At 43.4% G+C, this 23,942-nt stretch overlaps 1 protein-coding gene and 1 pseudogene across 3 annotated transcripts; both read left to right on the top strand.

Moving 5' to 3' along the window:
• The first annotated feature begins 303 nt into the window (after positions 1–303).
• Positions 304–2,391, top strand: LOC310668919 (small ribosomal subunit protein eS4-like; annotated as a pseudogene). The gene is made up of 5 exons (XR_014515519.1): positions 304–370; positions 513–607; positions 982–1,153; positions 1,440–1,597; positions 2,233–2,391. The product of XR_014515519.1 is annotated as a small ribosomal subunit protein eS4-like (transcript).
• Positions 2,392–4,466: 2,075 nt separating this feature from the next.
• On the top strand, positions 4,467–23,774 carry LOC310669071 (phosphorylase b kinase regulatory subunit alpha, skeletal muscle isoform-like). 2 transcript variants are annotated; one of them, XM_083422570.1, is made up of 30 exons: positions 4,467–4,612; positions 6,435–6,593; positions 7,269–7,316; positions 7,523–7,691; positions 8,006–8,088; positions 9,504–9,584; positions 9,677–9,775; positions 10,411–10,557; positions 10,671–10,724; positions 10,873–10,995; positions 11,077–11,172; positions 11,250–11,357; positions 11,434–11,512; positions 12,869–13,003; positions 13,626–13,735; positions 14,005–14,149; positions 16,300–16,378; positions 16,587–16,666; positions 17,050–17,226; positions 17,306–17,388; positions 17,791–17,927; positions 18,242–18,398; positions 18,519–18,598; positions 19,835–19,913; positions 20,128–20,257; positions 20,940–21,041; positions 21,129–21,358; positions 21,742–21,795; positions 22,276–22,476; positions 22,821–23,774. In XM_083422570.1, the coding sequence occupies exons 1-30, from the start codon at positions 4,535–4,537 to the stop codon at positions 22,992–22,994; spliced, it is 3,477 nt and encodes a 1,158-aa protein (XP_083278696.1). In that variant the 5' UTR covers positions 4,467–4,534; the 3' UTR covers positions 22,995–23,774. The 2 variants fall into 2 exon arrangements, with proteins under 2 accessions (XP_083278696.1, XP_083278697.1); XM_083422571.1 differs by having other exon boundaries at positions 4,471–4,777.
• The last annotated feature ends 168 nt before the right edge of the window (positions 23,775–23,942 follow it).

Below are 23,942 nucleotides of genomic sequence, written 5' to 3'. Positions count from 1 at the left end.
TTTAAAAAATAACACACATTAAAAAGCTTCCCTAGAGATGGCTGCCTTCAGATATTTTCTCACGGTTGCATAATAATAATAATAATAATAATAGCAACAAGGCCAAACCAACCGGATTCTGGGAGTTGCAGTTTCAGGCGCTCTAGGTTTGCTGCCCTGTAACCTTCCCTTTTCTTTTTGGGGTTCTAGGCGCTGTTCCCATCGACAGGACCCCACAAGTAGCGCGAGTGCCTCCCGCTCGTGATTTTCTTCCGAAACCGGCTAAAATATGCCCTGACGGGCGACGAGGTCAAGAAGATCTGCATGCAGCGCTTTGTCAAGATTGATGGCAAGGTTTGCACTGACATCACCTACCCGGCGGGCTTCATGGGTGAGGCCCTAGGTTTCTAGTAGCGGGGTTTGAAATGCTTGATTTCCAGCGGTGGGACATTCTGCAGGGCGGAAAACTGGGTTTACGTGACAGTTGCACCACACTGGCATCCCACTGTAACAACTGCCCTCTCTCCCCGCAGTGATCAGCATCGAGAAGACGGGCGAGCACTTGCGCCTGGTTTATGACACCAAGGGGCGCTTTGCCATGCACCGCATCAGCCCCGAGGAGGCCAAGGTGAGAATTGGGGGACTCGATTTGAATCCTTTTCTTACCGAAAGACTCAGCCTTGCTGGCTTAAGATGGAGAACCAGAGGAAGGAATGATCAGTGCTCGGAGTACTTTTGTGATTTAAATCCCTCATGAGTTAGACCAGATTCAAATCCCGTTTTTACAGAAAGACTCACCTTTCTGGTATCCTCTTCATCAGGCTTCCTCAACTTCTGCCCTCCAGATGTTTTTGGCCTACAACTCCCATGTTCACCAGATAGCAGGACCAGTGGTCAGGGGTGATGGGAATTGTAGTCTCAAAAACATCTAGAGGGGCAAGGTTGAGGGAGCCTTTTCTTAATATTGACAAAAGGACAGATTTCTCCCATTCCTCCCGGCAGTACAAGCTGTGCAAGGTGCGCCGTATCCTGGTGGGCACCAAGGGCACCCCCCGCCTGGTGATGCACGACGCCCACACCATCCGCTACCCGGACCCCCTGGTCAAGGTCAACGACACCGTCCAGGTTGACCTGCAGACGGGCAAGATCACCGACTTCATCAAGTTTGACACAGGTAGCGGTTCCTCTGAGCACATCGAGCACACCGGAATCCTTCCCCAATGGGGGGAGACTGCCTCTGGCCCTGGAGGCTCCCTTCCAGAGCACCCATATTTTTTGAGGCAGTTTTGTTTTATTATTTCCATATACATGCATATGTATGTCTGTCTATCTATCTATCATCTATCTATCTATCTATCTATCTATCTAATCTGTTCCCCCTGCCAGTCCCAATTCCGCCTCGCAGGACCATTGTTGCCCAGGCACCTTCTGACCCTTTCCCTCCCTCTTCTCTCTGACAGGCAACCTCTGCATGGTGACGGGGGGTGCCAACTTGGGGCGCATCAGGGTAATCACCAACCGCGAGAGGCACCCGGCTTCCTTTGACGTGGTCCACATCAAGGACACCAATGGCAACAGCTTCGCCACCAGACTCTCCAACATCTTCGTCATTGGCAAGGTGGGCACTGGCCATATTATTCCCATTTTTGAAATTATTTTAATTCATTCTCTCCTCTGCATTTTTTTATTAAAAAATTATATTTCCATTTTGAAATATTCTTACTTTTATATTCTCCTGTTGTTTTTATTTTTCAAGGATTTGTTTCCACAGCTGTTCCAAATAAATCACCACCCAATTGATTCAGTTCAGTGCCATTTCTGTTCTTGCATGTAATTCTTTTTTGTTTTTTTAAAGCAAGTATACTGTAATGCAAGGATATTTGTGAGGCATGACCTGATATTAACGGGGGGAATGTGATGCGACACCAAGGAGAACCAACTTCATCAAAATAAAAAAAATCCTTCCAGTAGCACCTTAGAGACCAACTAAGTAATTTTTTAAATTTTGTTTTGAATTTTGTTTGAATACGGCAGAGCAACACGGCTACCTACCTGTAACTATGATTTCATCAAGTTCGGGGTTCTCCTGAGCACATTAAGAGTACATTGAGCTGGAGTCCCTTTGGGGCGTGAAATTTGGATTTGGTTTAAATTGCACTCAGTTTGTTTCAATGAGAGTGCAGGTTGAAAAAGATTGGGCTAATCAATCCAATAATAATAATAATAATAAGTGCCTCTTATCACTCCTTCCAGGGCAACAAGCCGTGGATCTCGCTGCCTCGTGGGAAAGGCATCTGCCTCACTATCGCGAGACAAGCAGCTGGCGGCCAAACAGAGCAGTGGATGAAGACGTGTGTGGAGGAATGAGGAAAGCAGAATTATTTTTCGCCAATAAAAGCATCTTGCAATGTGGCTCTGGGGCTCCTCTTCTCTTGAGTGGCTTTATTCTTATTTCCGCCTGGAAACATTTGGGGCCGGCTCCTACTTGGCCCTTGGAAAAATAATTTCAATTATTATTACAATAACGGTTACAGTTATTACAATAACGGTGGCAGGTATTATTACAAAAATAATTGCATACAATAATGATTGCCATTATTATCGCAATAATGATCGCCGTTAGTACTACAATGATGGTTGCCATTATTGCAATAATTGCAGTTATTATTACAATAACTATTGCAGTTATTGCAACAACGAATGCAGTTATTATTGCAATAATGATTGCAGCTATTATCGCAAATAACGGTTGCAGTTTTTACAGTAACAAATGTAATTATTTGTTGTTGTTTAGTCATGTCTGACTCTTCGTGACCCCATGGACTAGAGCACGGCAGGCACTCCTGTCTTCCACTGCCTCCCGCAGTTTGGTCAAAATGCAGTTATTAGCAGCCAAGAAAAAGGCCTTTTGAGTCACAGGGAAGGGAGCTGAATATCAAGTGACAGCTCCGGGGGTGACCCTTAAAGAGAGAGGAATATCAAGTGATAGCCGCCGATGCCTTTTGGAGGGACTCCTTGCTCTGATCTAAATCCGAACCCGAGACCGAAATATAAGTGGTAGGCTAAATATAAGTGGCATTTCCAGGGCATTTCTCCTGACTAGCTGACTCTGCCTATTCTATGCTGCAGTTCCTGCATTTCAGCGGGTTGGGATAGATGAACCTTGGGTCCCATCTCTGCCCATCATGGTGGGTTATTGCTTTCTTACTGTTAAGAAGGAAGGAATAAGAAAGCCGTACAATACTAAGAAGAAGAAAGGAGCAGTAAAATGAAAGCATTATTATTGCTTTTTTCTTAATAATAATAAAAGCAATAATAATAATGCTTTCTTATTGCTCCTTCTTAGTACTGCTTTCTTATTGCTTCCTTCTTAACAATAAGAAAGCAATAATAAGAAAAAAGCAGTAATAATAAAGCAATAAGTGTTATTGCTTATTAAGAAAGCAATAATAGGAAGAAAATGTGAAGGGCTCTTAAAGCCCTCCATGGCCTAGGACCCTCGTACCTACGGGACCGCCTCTCCTGGTATGCCCCACGGAGGACCTTAGGGTCCATATATAGCAACACCCTAAAGGTCCCGGGCCCTATGGAAGTTAGATTAGCCTCAACCAGAGCCAGGGTCTTTTCAACACTGGCTCCAGCCTGTTGGAATGCTCTGTCTCTTGAGACCAGGGCCCTGTGGGATCTGATCTCTTTCTGCAGGGCCTGGCCTTTGGCTCAGAATCAGTTTGATTCCCTCCCCCTTTTCCTTTCTCCCCCTATGATGAGATTGCTCCCTAATTGTTTTAATGTTGTACCTTAATCTTTTAAATTGTATTTTCATCAACTTGTTTTTATTATTGGTTGTTAGCCTCCCTGAACCCGGTCTTGGCTGGGGAGGTTGGGGTATGAATAAAAATTTATTAGTAGCAGTAGTAGTAGTATCAGTAAGAAGGAAAGAATAAAAAGAAAACAAAGCAAAAAGAAAAATTGCTTATTAAGAAGAAAGCAATACTAATAATAAAGGAACTTAAGAAGAAAATAATAAAAAGAGGAAGAAAGCGTTATTATGATTGTTTTCTTATAATTATTAGGAAGAAAGCAATAATAACAAATAAAAACTAGTAAGAAAACACGAAGCAGTAGACGCAGTTCCTTCTCTGCCCGCAAGGGGGAACGCCTTTCCCGAAACGCTCCAGACCAAACCGCTCAGTATAATAGGAGCTATCCGGAGACGCCGGGTGCAGGTCCTGGCAGGGCGCTAGTCCACACTCCGATGACCTTTGCGAGGCGCGGCGGAGGTGAGGATTCGGCGCAGAAGCCCCGCTTCTGGTGTAGCGGCTCCCCGGGATCAGTCTGAGCCCCGCTTTTTTTTTTTGGTAAGGGTTTCGGTCTCTTGGGGTACCGCGCTGCCAGGGTCGGCAAGAGGCGGTTTAACCCCTTTTCTGCTGGGCAGCGTCGTATAGAGCGGGTGGATCGGGAGTTCGTTGTCTGCAGAGGAGGGGTTAAGTAGGCGGGGCCAGGAGAGGTTGGTTACGTTGGCGCACCAGCTGGGCTCCAGAGCAGCTCGAGAGTCATGCGGAGCAGGAGCAATTCTGGGGTCCGCTTGGACGGCTATGCCCGCCTCGTTCAGAAAACGATCCTCGGGCACCAGGTCAGGCAGGCGGAGGTTCAGCGGATGGAGCGGAGCGTAGGGTTTGGGGTGTAGGCGGGCAGGTGGGCAGGTGGGAGTTTAACAGGTGGTGCAGCGAACAGAGCTTTTTTGCATTGAATGCAGGCGTGGAAATGTTCGGCCTGAAAGCCAGCGGAAGTTCAACAGGTGGGTGGGTTTTTTGCAGGGAGGCAGGCGGGAATTCAATAGGCGGAGCAGTGGTTGGCTTTTTTGCAGGCAAGAAGGATTTCAACAGGTAGAGCGGCGGACGGGTCTTTTTTGTATGGCGGGCAGGCATAGAAATAGGCAGGCGTAAGTTCAACAGGTGGATGGGGCTTTGGGACAAGTGGGAGTTAAACAGGCGGTGCGGCGAACGGGGCTTTTTTGCATTGAATGAAGGCATGGAAATCTTCGGGGTGCAGGCCGGAAGTTCAGCAGGTGGGTGGGTTTTTTGCAGGCAGGCGGGAGCCCAACAGATGAAGCGGTGGGTGGGGGTTGGAATGGAAATGTCCAGAACGCAGGCAGGCTGAAGTTCAACAGGTGGAACTATGGGTGAGGTTTTTTGCAGTGCATGAAGCCATGGAAATGTTCTGCATAGAGGCAGGCAGAAATTCAACAGGCGGAGCAACAGATGGGGCATTTTCTAGGATAAGTAGGCAGGCGGGAGTCACAGGTAGAGCAGCGGATGAGGGACTTTTCAGGGTGTGCAGGCAGGTGGGAGTTCAACAGGTGCAGCAACAGATGAGGCTTTTTCAAGTATGGGCAAGCATGGGAGTGTTCAGCACACAGGCAGGCAGAAGTTCAAGAGCTGGAGCGGCAGATGGGGCATTTTCTAGGGTGAGTAGGCAGAGGGGAGTTAAACAGGTTTAGCAGTGGATGGGTTTTTTTGCTGGGCGTAAACATATGGAAATGTTCAGCACATATGCAGGTGGAAGTTTAACAGGTGAAGTGGCATATGAGGGCTTTTTCAGGGTCTGCACACAGATGGGAGTTCAACAGGTGGAGTGGCGGACAGGGCTTTTTGCATTGTGTGAGGGCAGCCGGGAGGTAATCCGGTGGAGCAGCGGATGGGGCCTTTTTGCAGGGCAGGAAGACTTTGGAAATGTTCAGCATGCAGGCAGGCGGATGTTCAACTGGCAGAGCAGTGGGTGACAGGTATGGAAATGTTCAGCGTGCAGGCAGAAGGGAGTTTGACAGGTGGAGCGGCAGACTAGGGCTTTTTGCAGTGCATGAAGCCATGGAAATGTTCAACAGTCAGACAGAATTTCAGCGGGTGGAGCTGCGGATGGGGCATTTCCAAGGATGAGTAAGCAGGCAGGATTTACAAGTGGAGAGGTGGATGAGGGAAATTTCAGGGTGTGCAGGCAGATGGAGTTCAACAGGGGGAGCGACAGATGAGGCTTTTTGCAGGGCTTACAGGCATGGAAATGTTCGGCACGTTCAACAGGTGGAGTGGCAAAGACGGGCTTTTTGCAGGACATGAAGGCATGGGAATGTTCAGCACCTAGGCAGGCAAAAGTTTAACAGGTGGAGCAGCGAACGGACTTTCGTATTGTGTGAAGGCATGGAAATGTTCAGCAGGCAGGCAGGCAGGAGTTCAAGTCAGAGCAGCAGACGGTGGCTTTTTGTACAATGGGCAGGCATGGAAATGTCCGGCACCCAAGCAGTTGAAGTTCAACAGGCGGAGCAGTAGGTTTTTTTTTAAGGGTTTGAAGGCATGGAAATGTCTGCTAGGCAGGCAGATATTCAACAGGTGGAGCGCCTGAGGAGGCTTTTTACAGGGTGTGCAAGCAGGCAGGTGTTCAACAGGCCCATCTCTCTGCAGAACCCCGTGACGGGCCTGCTGCCAGCCAGCGCTGACCACCCGGACGCTTGGGTCCGCGACAATGTCTACAGCGTCCTGGCAGTTTGGGCGCTGGGATTGGCTTACCGCAAGAATGCTGACCGCGACGAGGACAAGGCCAAGGCGTATGAGCTGGAGCAGGTAACTAGGGCAAAGTTGGAAAATAATATAAAATAAAATATAAAACAATATAAAATAAAATAGGGATGGAAAGAAATTAAAAGAAAAGAAAAATACAATACAATAAGATAGAACACAATAACAAAGTGAAAATGAAAATGAAATGAAATTAAAATAATATTATCCAAGGCGCCGAGCATATTGCTAGGCTGCCACCCCTCTGGCCTGAAGGCTTCCTGGCGGGTAAAGAACTCGCACCCACAACCCAAAAACCCATTCCCCCAAAGACTGGCTTTTCCCTTCCCCCCAACCCTGGGGTGGGAAAGCACCCTTCTTGGGAATCCTCTTTTGGGTCCTCCTTGCTGGCAATACATCTCCCTATCTCACGCTGTAACCTGAGAGCCGCAATGCCTCTCAGCCAGGGCAGCTGTTTTCTGCCTGTCCTGACATGACCCCGGGGTGGGGGTGGGGGCGAGATCGAAACCCGATTCCTAGGCCAAGTGCCTGAAATGCCAAGTCGAAAAGCAGAGCGGAAAAAACGAGATACAGACAAACAAACTCTATTGGCTGCGGATCTCCAGGTCGGCAATTCGAACCCCTGGCCTCGGGCCTGGGTTGGAGGAGCTTTGGGGTTGTCCGTCCCGAGTTCGAGTTTTGAGTTTTGAGTTTACAGCGGCGTTTTTCTTCTCCCCGCAGAGCGTGGTTAAGCTGATGCGAGGCCTGCTGCAGTGCATGATGAGACAGGTAGGTGGTCAGGCTTGATGACCGCTAGGTGTACCTTCCCATGTTTTTGCAACATTTCCCGGATCTGATATTCGGGGTCCGGCTAAATGACCACTGGGGTGTCCCATCCCTCAATTCCCTGCCATTTTATGGACCACACAGGGTCCACACAGCATTTCCCAGAGCTGATATTTGGGGTCAGGTTAGATGTCCCATTTTTCTTCCAGGTGGACAAAGTGGAGGCCTTTAAATATACCCAGAGCCCCCGCGATGCTCTGCACGCCAAATTTGCACCCGGAACCTGCGCCACCGTCGTTGGTGACGACCAGTGGGGTCACTTGCAACTGGACGCCACCTCCTTGTACCTCCTAATGCTGGCCCAGATGACGGCATCAGGTGAGATATTTTATTTATTTATTTATTAAATTATTTTATTCTTTTATTTTATTCTGTTATTATTATTCTTTTATTATTATTATTAATGTATTATTGTTGTTGTTGTTGTTGTTGTTTGGTTTTTATTTTATTTTATGTTATTCTATTATTATTTTTATTTTTATTTTGTTTTTATTATTGTTTTTTTATCATGCTATATATATATTTATATATGTATAGTATACTATATATATATATATATATATATATATATATATATAAACATACATTTTTCATTCTTTTATTTTATTCTATTAATACCTTTCTTTTTGCAGGGCTGCATATCGTCCACAGCCTGGATGAAGTCAACTTCGTGCAAAACCTGGTTTTCTACATAGAAGCAGCGTATAAAACGGCGGTGGGTTGGGGTGGGTGGTGCCGAGTGAAGCCCCTGAGAAAAATAATCACAATAAAAATAGAAACCGATAAGAACCCATTATGATAAGAAGCGTTCAGAATAACAAACCCATAATAGGAATCTGTAAAAATAACAACCCCTAATACTAACACATAAAAAACATAACAACCATGATAATATTAAGCTGTAAGAATAATCCTTAATAAAAATAATAATCCATAAAAATAACCCATAATAACAACCCATAATAAAAATTATAAATAATAATTACGCATTAGAATAAAAGCCCCTAAGAACAACCTATTAGCATAATAAACCATAGTAGGAATCCATGAAAGTAATAACCTTTAATACTAACACATAATAATAATAATAATCAGCCATAAGAACAACCCATAAAAATAAATCATAATAAAAATAAAAATAATAGACCCTTAATCTGAGCCTGTGATCATAATAACTCCTAATAATAGCAAGAAAAATAACCCCTAATAAAAATTGTAACCCCTAATAACAATAATATAAGAATAATACCTCATAAGAATAATAACCCATATTAGTAATCCATAAAAATAATAACCCCTAGTACTAATCCATAATAAAGATAACCCATTATAACCCATGATAATAATAAGCCATAAGAATAACCCATAAAATAACCAATAAAATAATAAAAATAACCCATAAAATAATAACCCCTAATAATAGCAATAATAATTGCCCCTAATAAGAATAATAACCCCACAGAATAAGAAACCCCAAAGAATCACACCTAAGAAGAACCCCTAATAAAAATAATAAAAGCTTGATCCGAACCCATGATTGTAATAAGTCCCTAATAATAGCAATAATAATATCCCCTAAGAAAAACAGTCACTCCTAATAACCCCTATGAGTAACAAACCTAAGAAGAATAAACCCACTAAAAAATAAAAAATTATAGGAACCCATGATCGTAATACCTCATGAGTGGTACCTCAGGTTAAGAACTTAATTCGTTCTTGAGGTCCGTTCTTAACCTGAAACTGTTCTTAACCTGAAGCACCACTTTAGCTAATGGGGCCTCCCGCTGCCGCCACTGTGCAATTTCTGTTCTCATCCTGAAGCAAAATCCTTAACCTGAGGTACTATTTCTGGGTTAGCGGAGTCTGTAACCTGAAGCATCTGTAACCCGAGGTACCACTGTAACTCCTAATAATATCAATAATAATAACCCCTAATAAAAATGGTCAACCAAATAAGAATAACAAACCCCTAAGAATAACAAACACCCCTCAGAAGAATTCCTCATAAAAATAATAAGCCCATAATCCGAACTCAGGATCATAATAGCTGCTAGTAATAGCAATAATAAAAACAGTAGCCCCTAATACCCCCAATAATAATAATAATAACCCATGTTTTTTGTGGGGCAGGATTTCGGGATCTGGGAACGTGGCGACAAGACTAACCGGGGCATCACGGAGCTCAACGCCAGCTCAGTCGGCATGGCCAAGGTGAGGGGCACGGGACGAGGCGGAATCAGGTGCGCACTCAGGGGTGCCTAAGCATGGGTGCTCATCCATGGGTGCTCTTTCTCCCTCTGCAGGCAGCCCTCGAGGCCTTGGACGAGCTGGACCTCTTCGGGGCCAACGGAAGCCCCCAATCAGTGATCCATGTGTTGTCGGACGAGGTGCAGCACTGCCTGGTACAGACCTGGGTTCGGCGGGGGGTCGAGTTACCGAAGTACTTTAATTTCTGAAAATTTTGAAAATTTACAATTTAGAAAATTCCCAAAATTAAAATCCAGAGGGTTCTAGGTAGCCTCCTCCTCAGGGTGTTTGTTTTGAACGCAGAGCTTGGAGGGCCACCCGTCCCGGATGCCTGAGACTTTTAAAATTGAAAATTGAAATTGAATAGAAATGGAAATTTCAAATGGACATTGAAACTTTTTTTAATTGATACAATTAACAAAAAAATGACATCCAACAAAATTATTAACATTAAAATTTTAAATTAACATTTAAAACTTAAAATTAGCATTTAAAATTTAAAATAAAGAAAAGTAAATTTAAAATTAAAATTAACACTAAAAAATTTAAATTTAAAACTAACATGGGAACTTTGAAATTGAAAACATTAAAAATTTTAAATTAACATTAAAAGTTAAAAATGTTAAACTCACTTTCACAATTTGAAATTAGCCTTGAAATTTGGTGGCCCTCGGGTCTCTTCCGGCTCTATGATTGCATCCTGCTTTCCTGATCTCCCTTTTCTTGAGGGGGTTAGACCAGATGACCTTTCTAGGATGGTGCTCTATGATTCGTCTGCCTCTCCCCGCAGTCCATCCTCCATTCGATGCTGCCGAGGGCGTCGGCTTCCAAGGAGATTGATGCCAGCCTCCTGTCCATCATCTCGTACCCAGCCTTTGCCGTCGAAGACGCTGAGGTGGTGGAGAAAACCAAGCGGGAAATCATCGACAAGCTGCAGGCAAAAAAATTTTCTTTAAAAATTAATCATTTTCTCATTTCTTTTTTAAAAAGTCACATTGGGAAAAATCAGTAAAAATTAATTGTAAAGCAGTTTCCCATTCTCTTCCAAAGGGTCGCTACGGTTGTTGCCGGTTCCTCCGCGATGGCTACCGGACTCCCAAAGAGGTGAGTTTTGTTCTGTTATGTTTTGTTTTGTTATTTTATATGTTTTTCAATTTTAATTTTTTTGTTTGTTTAGTTTTTATTTTATTTGTTCATTTCATTTTTATATATATTTCTTTATTTTAACTTATTTATTTTCTTATTTTCCCAGGACCCCCAACGCCTCTACTACGAACCCTCCGAGCTGAAGCTTTTCGAGAGTATCGAGTGCGAGTGGCCACTCTTTTGGACCTACCTGCTGATTGACGGAATCTTTCACGGCAATGATGAGCAGGTTGGGGGGGGGGCTTTGATGACCCAGGTTGGGTTCAGGGTTCAAATTCCGATTCCCTGATTAATGCATGTCTGTCCAAAGGTCCGGGAGTACCGGGAAGCCCTGGAAGGCATCCTCATCAAGGGGAAGGATGGGATCCGCTTGATCCCAGAACTCTACAGCGTCCCATCGGACAAGGTGAGCGGTTTTATTTGGGGGGGGGGTCTGCCGTTTGGGTTCCCATTTCTAGAACCCACAACCTTCTCTCCCTGCAGGTCGACGAGGAATGCCAAAACCCTCACACGGTGGACCGGGTTCCGATGGGGAAGCTGCCGTTGATGTGGGGCCAGTCCTTGTACATCTTGGGGTGCCTCCTTTCCGAGGTGAGCACCCTTGGGTGCCCGGGGTCCCAGGTTCAGGGTCCTGCTCCGGAATCAAACCCGTCTCCCCCCTCCTTAGGGCTTCCTGGCGCCGGGCGAAATTGATCCTCTCAACCGGCGCTTCTCGACCGTCCCCAAGCCAGACGTGGTGGTCCAAGGTAAGCCCATTCCGGGGGGGCGGGGGGGGGTTAAAAATAAAATAGATTTATTTAATAATTTTTTTGATACAAACATCAACCACAAAAGACACATACAACAAAAACCATAATAACAATAATAACGCAGTTTGACAATTCAGATTTGGATACATTGTTATACCTATGACCACCTTTTAAACAATACTTTCCTGCCTCTCTCTCCTCCCCCTACTTCCCACCACTATCCACCTTATCGCTTAAATATTCCTTCCAGATTTATTGATATTTATCCATTCTTAATTTGCGCCGACATGCAATTCGTTCGTATGTAGCTAGTCTGTCCATATTATCTATCCATGTGCTCAATAGAATCTTTTTGCGGCTCATCCAATTCATCAAAACAAGTTGTTTTGCTTCTAATATAGCACGGTACATCCATTTTTTTTGACCCCTTGAAATCTCCCACATTTTTGGAATATAATTTAGAATTAAATTCAGTTCCCCTAAATAACAATTTCTTTTTATTACTCTTGCTATAAATATCCTCACCTCACACCAAAATGATCTTATCTTTGGGCAGTTAATCAACATATGTACTAAGTTCGCATTTTTACTATCACATCTCCAGCAGTTGTCTGCATTTGTTATTTTCTTCTGGTATAGTTTTGCTGGAGTCCAGTGGACACTGAATATTACTATTTTCTGCTGAATAAGTCTTAGTCTTAGATCCATGGAGACTATTTCTGTTGACTCCCATATATCATTTGTTATCTGTACCTCCAACTCTTCACTCCATTTTTGTATATCGTATTCTAAATCATATTTCTTCCTGTTGAGTAGGGTTTTATATAGTGCAAGTGTAGAGATTTTTGTTTTTGTTGCACAAATTGAATCTTGTAGCAGCATGGGTGTTTCCGATGCTGCTATAGCCAAACTGCCTTTCCAACATATGTTTCAATTGGATGTATTGCCATGGTGTTTCACTGGTTAATCCATACTTTACTTGCAGTCTTATATTCCACAAATTTGTAATTTTCATCAATTAATTGATTCAATGTCAAAATACCTTTTTTCATCCAATTTTGCCAAATTATTACTTGATTTCCAATTTTTAATTTTGGGTTGGCCCATATTGTTAATTTCTCATGTTGATAGGGGTCATCCTTATTATTTTTATTTATATTCATCCAAATTTTTATTGGTGCTTTAATAGTCTCCAGGATAATAGGATATTTCATAAAATTGGAGCCGAGTTTAGTCCGACCCAGGTTGGGCCAGACTTGGGTTTGGGGTTTGAATTCTGATTCCTTGATTGATGCCTGTTTCGGGGTTTTCTGGGACTGGAGCGGCTCCAGATTAACTCCGGTTTCCCCACAGTTTGCATCTTGGCCGAGACGGAGGGGATCCAATCGGCTTTGAGGAAGGAGGGGATTGAGGCGGAGACGGTTTCCGGCGTCTGTCCGATCCGGGTGCAACCGGCAAGGATCCTCAGCCATATCTACGCCCGATTAGGTGATGTGGAAAGGGACCCCAGGTCATTTAGTCTGACTCCAAAAAATTACAAATTGGAGGAACAGTGGAGAAAAGGCATTCGAGTGGGATTATGGGAAATAAAAAAAAATGAGCAAGATAGAATTGGAAGAGGAGAAAGGGACCCTTGGGTCATTTAGTCTGACCCCAAAACATGTGCGATAATTGATTCTGTTTAGAAATAAAGGGGAGGAACGGCAGAGAAAAGATATTCAAGTGGGATTATGGGAAATAAACATAAAATGAGCAGGATAGAATCAGAAGATATGTGGGACGCCTTTAAGGCAACATCTAAGGTGCGGGTTCGAAACCCTATAACATTTCCTTGAATGACCTTTTAGGGAAGTTTTAAACAACTGATGCTTTGTTGTTGTTTAGTTGTTTAGTCGTGTCCGACTCTTCGTGACCCCATGGACCAGAGCACGCCAGGCACTCCTGTCTTCCACTGCCTTCCGCTGATGTTTTAATGTATTTCTATTTTCTTTTGTTGGAGTGGCTAGGGAAACCCAGCCAGATGGGCAGGGAGTAAATAATTTATTATTATTATTATTATTATTATTATTATTATTATTATTATTATTATTATTTTATTATTTCACCACAGGCCGTAACCAGCACATGACCCTCAGTGGGCGCCCCTTCCGCCACATGGGCGTTCTGGGCACCTCGAAGTTCTACGATATCCGGAGCACCATCTTTGCCTTCACGCCACAGGTGGGAAGTTCCCTGGCTGTCATCCAGTCCAACCCCCTTCAAATTCCCCCCCCCCGCCCCGCAAATTTGGTGAATCAGGAGAACGCCGCCAATTAGTTTATCCTCTTAACAAAAAATCCCCAATTTGATCATAGCTGTTATTTCCCCCTCTGGGGGGAAAGCACCGTTTTCCATTCTCTTTCATGGATACAACGATAAAAAAAATGTTTCAATATATCCCCCTTTCCCCTCCCCCCCTTGTTTACCCACCTCTCCCTCCCTCCTCACAGTTTCTCGACCAGCAGCAATTCTTCCTGGCGCTGGATAACAAAATGATCGTCGAAATGCTCCGGACAGATCTCTCTTACCTGTGCAGCCGCTGGAGGATGACAGGGCGTCCCACCATCACCTTCCCCGTCTCGCACATGATGCTTGGTGTGTCTCGTGTGTTTTAAATTTAAAATAAATTTGTAAAAAAATAAATAAATTGAAATTTCAGAAATTTCAATTGAATTTCAGAAATTAAATTTTGGAATTTTCAACTAAATTTCAATTAAATTTCTGACATTTAAAACCCTTTTGAAATTTCAGAAAGTTCAATTAAATTGCCTGAATTTTAACAAATCATCTTTTGTACACGTTTCCCTTTTAACAATTTTTAACAACTTTGCTTCAACTTTCATACATATCGCCCTTAACAGCTCAAATTGGATCTTTATTAAAAGTCAGAAATTTTGGCTTCCTGTTTCCGGCGGTGGGAAATGGCAGATTCCCACACGATCGGACTCCAGCCGTTCCGATAATGCAGGGCTGATATGGGGGTAATCAGCCCTGGCAGCCTCCCCAGGGCAGGGGCACTGGGTCACGGAGCAAGAAACGGACTGACACTCCTGTGATGCCACCCCATAGCCGGAGGCATCTGTTTGGGAAAATATAAAGATTTGAAAACCAAACAGACACGCTCTGAACTGATGAAGCTGGAAAAAAACCTGCAGTATGTACAGTCTCTGGTGTAAAAGATCGAAGTTCAAAGAGATCCTCATCATGATGTTTGGGATCTGGAGGGGCTTGGTATGTTTTTTCTTCTTCTTCTTCTAACATTAACAATTCGTTTTGCATGCCAAGCCTCATTAAGAACCTAAATTGCTCTTCAAAAAGTGAGTACAGATGGGCTTTTATATGTAATTGGGACCTATTCCCACCCACTTTTCTTTTAAGATTTGAAATGCCCGTTAAAGACGAAAACAAAGAACAAAATGGCGTCTACCCACTACGCACTTATGGAATATCTGAAATACCTCCCTGATTAAGAGAAACAGAAGCTAACTGATGGTTGGTCATAAAGACTGGAAACAATATTATATATACAGCTGTTTGCAAAAAGAATTTTTTATTATGAGCAAGAGAAAGGGTTAAATGGATGTCTGGCAGCCCCCCTCTAGGGCCCGGAGAGGGGACTGGGTGGATTCCAAAGGCCAATTGTTAACTGTCTGATATATGGCTACATTGCAAACAGTCTGCTTAAGAATAAATCAACAAGGAGTTCTAGAAGGAGGTTTCTCTCTGTTTCTTTGATAACAGCTTGATGGGAAAGATTAACAATTTGGGAGCTGCCAAAATAACAATTCTCAAAGAGTCTGGAATGGATGCAATTAAATGAAGCGGTGCGATGAAAAACAAAAACAGCTGAAAGAGTATGATATACGGACAAATCTGCAATCCATAGAAAAAAAAGTGTCTGTTTTCTGACATGAATGAGGATCACAGAGCCAGAGACAAAACGTGGAGGATAAAATCACGATATGGAATTATGAAAACCACTGATGATGATGAGAGGCAGGACTACAATGTTGAAAACGCTTCAGAATTCAGACCGTGGGAAGCCAAAACAAAAAATTATTACAATTTGGAAGGCAATTGGAATTTTTTTTTAAAGTTTTTTTGTTTTTTTGGATTTGATTTGATATGTTAATTAGATGTTCTTATTGGAAAATTAATAAATGCTTTAAAAAAAAGTTAGAAGTTTTAAGAAATTCACTTCAACTTTGATACGTATTTCCCTTAACAGCTTGACTTTAATTCGTATTACATTTCAGAAATTTTAACAAATCAACGCATCTTTCCCTTAATATTTTGACTTCCATATTTTTTGAAATTTCAATTTCAGGAATTTATTAAATGTTATAAATCTTAACAAATTCAACTTTAGTCCGCATTTCCCTTAACAGTTTGTCTTGAATTTTTATGACATTTCAGAAATGTTAACAAATCAATGCGCATTTCTCTACTTTTTTTTAACATTTCAGGAATTTAAATTTCAAAAAATTATTAAATATCATACTTTTTAACAAATTAACTTGAACTTTCCTTCAACTTTATCTCAATCTGTTGACTTCCTTTAAAAAATATAATTCAGAAATTCCACTGAATTTCAGGGGTTGATTTGACTTGAATTTTCATGGCCACCCTTTTACGCTGCTTATTTCGATCTCGTTCTTCTCTCTTCTATTCTAATGGCTGCCTTTTCCCATCCTAACTTCTCTCTCCTTCCCTTCCCTTTTCATTCCTTTCTTCCACCTGGCCAGATGACAGTGGTGATGGCATCCACCCGGCCGTTTTGGCCATGCTGCGGAAATTGCAGGACGGATATTTCGGAGGAGCGAGGTGAGGATTGCAGGAATCATTTAATGCTGTCAGATGGGAGGCATCAAAATAGTTAAATTATTATTATCGTTATCATTATCAGCCCAACAGAAGAATCTGGCTCTGGGTTGATTTATCTATGGGAAGCTTTTGCCAGGATTTCATTCTTAGGATGGTCGATTTTGGAGGGATCCCTCGGGGGTCACCTATGATTCTCTGATCCTTGCAGGATCCAGACTGGTCGCCTGTTGGACTTCCTCACCACCTCATGCCACTCCCACCTGAGTTTCATGGACGCTGGGCCGGATGGTAAGCCCTTGATGTGTTCCCATGCCGCAGCTTTTTTGAAGCCATCCTGGCTTGTGATCAGAGGGCATTGGTGGCTTGAACCCGGAACATACCCTCCGGACGTCCCTCTTTGCAATCGCTCGCTCAGACTGGAGACGAACCTTATGGTTCTGATTGCAGCCTTAAAAGCATCCCAGTCGGAGTGCTGTCCCATGTCATCGGAGAAAAGCCGGAGGGGATAGAATAGGACATCCCCATTTTTGGCAAAGGGTTCAAATCCGGACCTACTGGGCTACACAGACGCTGCCTTAAAGGTGTCCCAGATCCCATCAGAGAGATGTCAGAAGGTATGGTAGGACGTCCCCTCTTTTCACAGAGAAACATCACCCCTCTCTCTTTTCCAGCGGACATCTGCGACGAGGTGGCCCAATACCTGGACCATCTCCTCCACCAGGCGGCTCCCAAGGCCCACCTTCCCCCCGTGGCTCAGAAAGCCGGCTTGCACCGCTTCCGGGCGGCAGTGCGCACCACCCAGGACTTGGTGTCTCTGCGGTCAAAGGCGAAGGAGCTCCATGTGGAGAGTAAGTATGGCCTCCCAGAAGTGGGTCAGACTGGATGACCTCTGGGTTCCAGCCCAACCATTCCACCTACTCCTTGCAGATGTCGACATGTACATCCCTTCCAGCCTCTTCCAGGAGTCACGCCACTCAGTCCACCTTCTGGGGTCGCCGCCAGATGGCAAGGTGAGTAGCCAGTTCTGATTGGGTTTGGGGGCGGGAAAAGCCATGCAAGAGGGAGAGCTTTTCAGTTCTGCATAAAACACTCGTTTCTGAAAGCCAACCCATAGAAGGTAAAAACCCCTTTTCCCCTCCCTTTCTTTAAAGCCACATAAGAGGGAGGGCTTTCCCCTCCTGCCCAAACCTCCCATTTCTTGAAGCCCATTGGAGCGAGGCTTTTCCCTTGCAATGCCAAACTCCCATTTCTCAAAGCCAAGCCAGAGGGAAGGTTTATTTCTTTCCCTTTTTTTAAAGCTACATAAGAGGGAGGGCATTTTCCCATTCCATTTTGAGACGCCTCGTAGTGGTTTTTGCTGGGTGACATTTGGGGTGCCTCCTCACTCAACCAGCCTCCCTCCCTGCCCCCAGAAGTCTTTCCCCGCCGAGGCGGACCTCCCAAAAGATGCCGACGGGAACGTGGACTGCCGGTCATTGGTGGATCAGCTCCGGGCTTGTGCCACCCTGCAGGATCAGGCCAACTGCCTATCCATATTGTACAGCCTCAAGTAGGAACTAAAGTTTTCTTCCATTGGCGTTTCCTTCATGAGAACTTCGGGCCTCGGTGAATTGATTAAATCTGTATATCGCCCTGCGTTGCGGGGAGTTAAACTGGATGACCCCGGGTCCTTTCCTGGGATTTAAGAGCACTTGCACAGGATCCCTTCTCTCTTCCCTCCTTCCTTATTTTATGTTATTGTTTTCCATAATCTTTCCCATAATCCCACTCAAATGCTATTTCTCTGCCATTATTGGCTTTTAAGATGGTGTTGGACTGGATGACCTTCTGGGGTCCCCTTCCGACTTGGACACTTCCTTTTAGGGGTCCCGATTGGGAGACGGAGCTATATGGTGAGGCGGGAGCCACCGTGGGTGACCTCCTCACGGAGCTGTATTCGAAAGCTGGCACCGCTCGGCAGTGGGGCTTGATCCGCTACATTTCCGGCGTCCTGAGAAAGAAGGCAGAAGCTTTGGATGAGGTTGAATATTTTGAAAAAATATTAAAATTTTGAAGAAAAAATAGGGTTCTGGGCAGCCTCCTTTTGGGAAGAGTTCAAGGGGGTCAATGTAGATGAGAAGGTACCCTTCTCTCTCCCCAGGCCTGTACCAGCCTCCTGTCACACCAGAAGCACCTCACCGTGGGTCTCCCCCCGGAGCCTCGCGAACGGACCATCTCGGCGTGAGTTTTTGGGGTCGCCACTCGATTCTGGCACTGGGCCATCCCAATGGTGAAGGCAATTGGGGGGCAATCCCAACCGGGGAGATAATCGGGGGCAAAATGGGGGTATCTGGACCTCCAGAAGGGGTCAAACCCATGTCTCTTGCACCAGGGGCACGTTGGCCTTAGTCCCAGTATCCTTACTGGGAGCTGGAGGATGGGTACAGTTTTAATCTCCTAGGTTAATTAATCAATCAATTAATTAATTTGATTTTCTTGCATTCTCGTTGTACAAAAGTCATCTCTCCTTTCAGAGACTTAATTTAATTTAACTTAAAGCTTTTTAATTTGCTGGTACAGGCCAACTGAAAATGGGCCATGACAGGTAGAATACTAAAGGTATGAATTTATTGTTATTACTGATTGAATTTTTCAATTTAATATTAATTTTAAATTATAAATTATTGTCAGTTTTTTCATTTTCATTGATTTAAATTTAATGCTAATTTTGTTTTAAAATTTAAAATTATTTTTAGACTTAAATTAGACTAATAAAATTTCTAAATTTAAGTACAATCCAAATTCAATTTGCTTAAAATTTTGAAATTTTAATAATAATAATAATAATAATAATAATAATAATAATAATAATGTTTGTTTATACCCCGCCCTCCCCGGCCAAGGCCGGGCTCAGAGCGGCTCACAAGCAATAATAAAAACAAGTTGAATGATTACAACTTAAAAACAAAATGATTATTATTGAATGTTTACATTTACATTTAACTTGAATTCAAATTCTACATTTAAATTTTCAAATTTAAGTGGTTAGGTATTAAATATTTAAATTCAATTTCAGATTTAAATTAAATGTAAGCTTAAATAATGCCTTGTTTTTAAAATTTAAATATTTACTTTCCATAAATTTAAATCATTTAAATTAAATTAATTTTGTTAGATTCGCCAATTTAAGTTCAGATTTAAATTAAATGTAAGCTTAAAATTTTTAACTTAGTATTATCACTTTTTTTTTACTTATTCTTAATTTCCGTAAATCTAAATTATTTAAATTTAAATTATGATCCTTATTAAATTTGTCATCGAAATGTTGCGTAAAAATAAAAAACAGTTGGTAGAGCTGGCGACTCTCGATCCCAGTGTCCTGGGTTAAATTTTCATGTCTGGTGAGAAATTATTGCCTTCATCGGGGTCAGACTAGATGACTCTCGGCTTCCCAACTCAGCTGTTTTTCCCTGCCAGCCCCCTTCCGTATGAGGAGCTCACGCGCCTGATTGAGGATGCCAGTGAGGGGAACCTCAGCATCTGCATCTTGACCCAGGTGAGTGCTGGGTGCTGGGAAGAACAGTGGTGGGGACCCCGTTTTCCAGGAACTCTGGGCACCCGGCTTTCCCGGGAACAGTGGTTTGTTCCCCATAAATTTGCTCCCTGGGAACCATAGTCCTCCAGGAGTCGTAGTTCATTCCCTGGAGATTTACTCTCCAGGAACCGTAATCCTCTGGGAGTCGTAGTTTCTCCCTCTCTTCTGGTTCCAGGAAATTATGGTTTACCTGGCCATGTACATCCGGACACAGCCGGCCCTCTTTGCCGAAATGTTCCGCCTCCGCATTGGGCTCATCATCCAGGTGATGGCGACCGAGCTGGCGCAGTCGCTGTCGTGCTCAGGTAGGCAGGAGCCTAGTCACAAGGCCACCAATTCCATAAAATAGACGAAATTGTCCCATATAATAGGAGAAATACAGTATTTTCCCCATATAATAGCAGATATATGGCATTGTCTTTCTCTTTCTTTCTCTGCTTCTTTCTCTTCCTCCCTTTGCTTCTTTTTCTTTCTTTCTCTTTTTTCTTTCTTTATATTCATTCCTTCTTTCTGCTTTCTCTTCTTCCTTTCTCTTTCTGCTCTTTCTGCCTTTCCATTTTCCTTCTTCCTCTGCTTTGTCTTCTTCCTTCCTTCCTCTCCTCTCTCATTCCTTCCTTTCCCTTCTTTCCTTCCTTCCTCTTCTTTCTCTTCTTTATCTCTTTCTTTCTCTTTTTTCTCTTTTTTATGTTTTTTCTTTCTCTGCATTCTCCTTTCTTCCTTTCTCATTCTTCCTTTCTCTGCTTTTTATTTATTCCTCTCTTCTTTCATTCTTCTTTCTCTTCCTTCTTCCTTTCTCTTCATTCTTTGTTCTTTCTTCTTCCTACCTTTCTCTGCATTTTCTTGTTGCTTTCTCTTCTTTCTTTCTCTTCTTCCTTTCTCTGCTTCCTTTGCTTGCTCTTCTTTATTTTATTTCATTCTCGGCTTCTTCTGCCTTCCTTTCCCTCTTCCCTTCTTTCTTCCTTTCCCCTCTCCCTCCCTATCTCCCAGCCGACGAAGCCACGCAGACCTTGTTGAACCTCAGCCCATCAGACGTCAAAAGCCTCCTGCACCACATTCTGAGCGGAAAGGAATTCGGCGTCGAGCGCAGCGGTCAGTCCTTGCAGGGTCAGACTAGATTCCTCTGGGGGCTCCCTTCCACCCCGATCCAGCACTGAAAACCCCGCTGTCTCCCTGCAGTGCGTACCACTGACTCGGCACCTGGTGTCTCCATTCGCGAAATGGCTGGTGCCACCAAAACAGAGCGTGCCGGAATCGCCCAGCTCCGGAGCGAAATCCAGCAGGGGGGTGATTGGCGCCCCACCAAGGAGACACGTCAAGGCGGGTGGCGACGGCGACGGCGTCTCGACGGCGCCCTCAACCGGGTGCCAGTGGGCTTCTATCCGAAGGTGTGGAAGGTCCTGCAGAAGGTGAGTGCCAAATCTGGTGTGACTCCAGAACAGGATCGAATCTCCCAGATTTGAGTTTTATGAGGCCAAATATGGAGTGAATGCGAATCTCCTGCGTTTGGATCTGAAGTGTGCAAGGTCGAATCTGGTGTGTGTGCAAATCTGAGCATGACTCCGGAGCAGGCACACATCTGAGTATGAATCCAAAGTGTGCCAGGCCGAATCTGGAGTGAATGCGTATCTCCTGAATTCGGATCCTAAGTGCATGAGGCTGAATCTGGTGCATGCGCTAGTCTCTTTGAGTCTGAATCTAGAGTGAGCACAAATCTGAGTGTGACTCTGGAGCAGGTCCTGGGTGCAAATTTGTCAAGAGGGTGACTCCATTTCCACTCTTTTCTTCCTAGTGCCACGGTCTATCCATCGGTGGCTTTGTCCTCCCGTCTTCCGCCACCCAAGAGGTAATGGCAACTCGGTTTCCCTACTGGCACATAATAATAATACTAATGATGATGATGATAGAAAGATGGAAACAGGGAGAGGCAGAGAAATTGAAAGACAGATAAAGAGAGAGAGGGAGAGAATGAGGGAAAGATGGAGACATAGAGAGATGGAGAGATTGAAAGAGAGAGAAAGAAAGATGGAAAGATTGAGAGAGGTTGAAAGAGAGTTAGAAAGAAAGAAAGAAAGAAAGAAAGAAAGAAAGAAGGAAAGAGATAAGAGATAAGAGGGAGAGAAAGAGGGAGACAGATGGTGCGGTAGAGAGAGAGAGACATAAAGAGAGAGATGGAGAGAGAGATTGAAACAGAGTTTAAAAAAGAGGGATCAAAACAGAGATGAAAAGAGCAAGAACGAGAGAGAGGATAGTCTCCCCTGGTTTCTTTACCGTTTCCCGCTGGACACGGGTTCAAATCCTGACGCCCATTTTCCATTTTTGACAGATGACACCGGGTGAGATCAAGTTTGCTGTTGGCGTCGAGTCGGCACTGAACAAGATCCCGCAGCCAGAATACCGGCAGCTCTGCGTGGAAACCATCTGGGTGTTGACCCTGTTGGCTGAGGTCGACTTTGATGGAGCCGGGAGGCTTGTCAGCATCGATGACATCATCAAGATGGCGGACGAAGCGTTCCGCCAGGAGCAGGTGAGGGCGGGCACCCTTGGGTGGAGCAGTTGATTGATCACCCAAGCCCCACAGCACCATTCCCAGGTAAACAGAGCAGCATTGCTTGCAAAATTGGTGTTAGAAGTGGGATCGCGGCGCCAAATGGCGACATCTCACCCGTATTTTTGGCCGATTGTCTTTATTGATTTTCTGCACCTGTTTGGGATGATTTATTGATTGATCACCCGGCCCCACAGCATAGTTCCTGGGGAAACGGAGCAGCTAAGCTGGTGACATTGGTGTCAAAGATGAAATAATGGCACCGATTTCTGCTCTCTGACCTTGACTCTTGTCTCCTTTTTCCTTTTTTTCACCAAATGCAGAAAGTCCTGGGTGCGGATGACGCCATGCTGGAGAGGGACCCCGCCACAGGCATCTGCACCTTGCTCTATGACAGTGCCCCCAGCGGCCGCTTTGGCACCATGACTTACCTGTCCAAAGTGGCTATCACCTACCTGCAGGAGTTCCTCCCCGAAGCCAGCTGCAGCATGCAGTAGCCAAGAACAAACAAATTTCTCAATAGTCTTTCTATCTTGCCTTTGCCTTGCAAATTATATGCAAATTAGGTTTCCCAACACAAAGGAAGTTTTTTATTCAGGGAGGGAAGATTTTTCAAGGCTGTGTGGCGTTGGAAGGCTTGAAATTATGAAAAGTATGGTTTTAATTGTTGAATTTTAAAAATCATTTACCCGGTAATCATTTCAATGATTTTAAAATCATTTAATCATTTCAATTATCAATTTTAAAATGATTTAATCATTTTAGTGTTTGTTAAATTTAAAAATTATGTAATTATTTCTATAATTTTAAAACTTAAAGATTATTTAATAATTTAAATAATTTAAATAAATGCATGGGTTTTAAATTTTTTTAATTACATCAGTCCTTTAATTATTCAAAGTATTTAATCATTTTAATAATTCTTAAACATAATAATTTAAATGATTATTAAAAATCAAAAATACCATGCGCCAAGGAAGGTGATGGAAGGCCCCAAATAAAAAGTATTCCTTTCATTTTGGTTTTGAAATGATTTTGATAACTTCTATAAAATGTCCTTTTTATGTTGGAAATGATGATTTTGTAGATTGAAAGTCTCCAATAAATGCCTTAATTCCGTTTTCCGATCTGAAATTATTTTGGTTTTGAAACAATTTTGTCGATCAAAAGTTTCCCAATAAATGCCTTAATTTTGTTTTCAGATTTGAAATGATTTTGATTTTGAAATGATTTTGGCATTCAAAAGTCTCCAATAAAATGCCTTAATTTCGTTTTTCGATTTGAAATGATTTTGCTTTCAAAACGATTTGGGGGAATGAAATCCTACTATGAAATGCTACTAAATGTGTTGCATATTTAGATATATTGTAGCCATTTCCTGTCCACATCTCCGAGTTTGAATCCTCTCCACAGCCTCTTTGTTTCTCTGCTCTTCAATGGAAAGT

The sequence above is a fragment of the Podarcis tiliguerta genome (genome assembly GCF_965153285.1).
Source record: "Podarcis tiliguerta genome assembly, chromosome: Z".
Lineage (NCBI taxonomy): Eukaryota > Metazoa > Chordata > Lepidosauria > Squamata > Lacertidae > Podarcis > Podarcis tiliguerta.
This window is presented reverse-complemented; position numbering and strand designations above follow the sequence as displayed.

Coding starts and splice junctions, on each gene's coding strand:
- LOC310669071 (XM_083422570.1), top strand. CDS start 4,535: ATGCGGAGCAGGAGCAATTCTGGGGTCCGCTTGGACGGCTATGCCCGC. Junction 11,358..11,433: donor TGGGGTGCCTCCTTTCCGAG/GTGAGCACCCTT, acceptor CCCCCTCCTTAG/GGCTTCCTGGCGCCGGGCGA. Junction 21,796..22,275: donor CGTCTTCCGCCACCCAAGAG/GTAATGGCAACT, acceptor CATTTTTGACAG/ATGACACCGGGTGAGATCAA.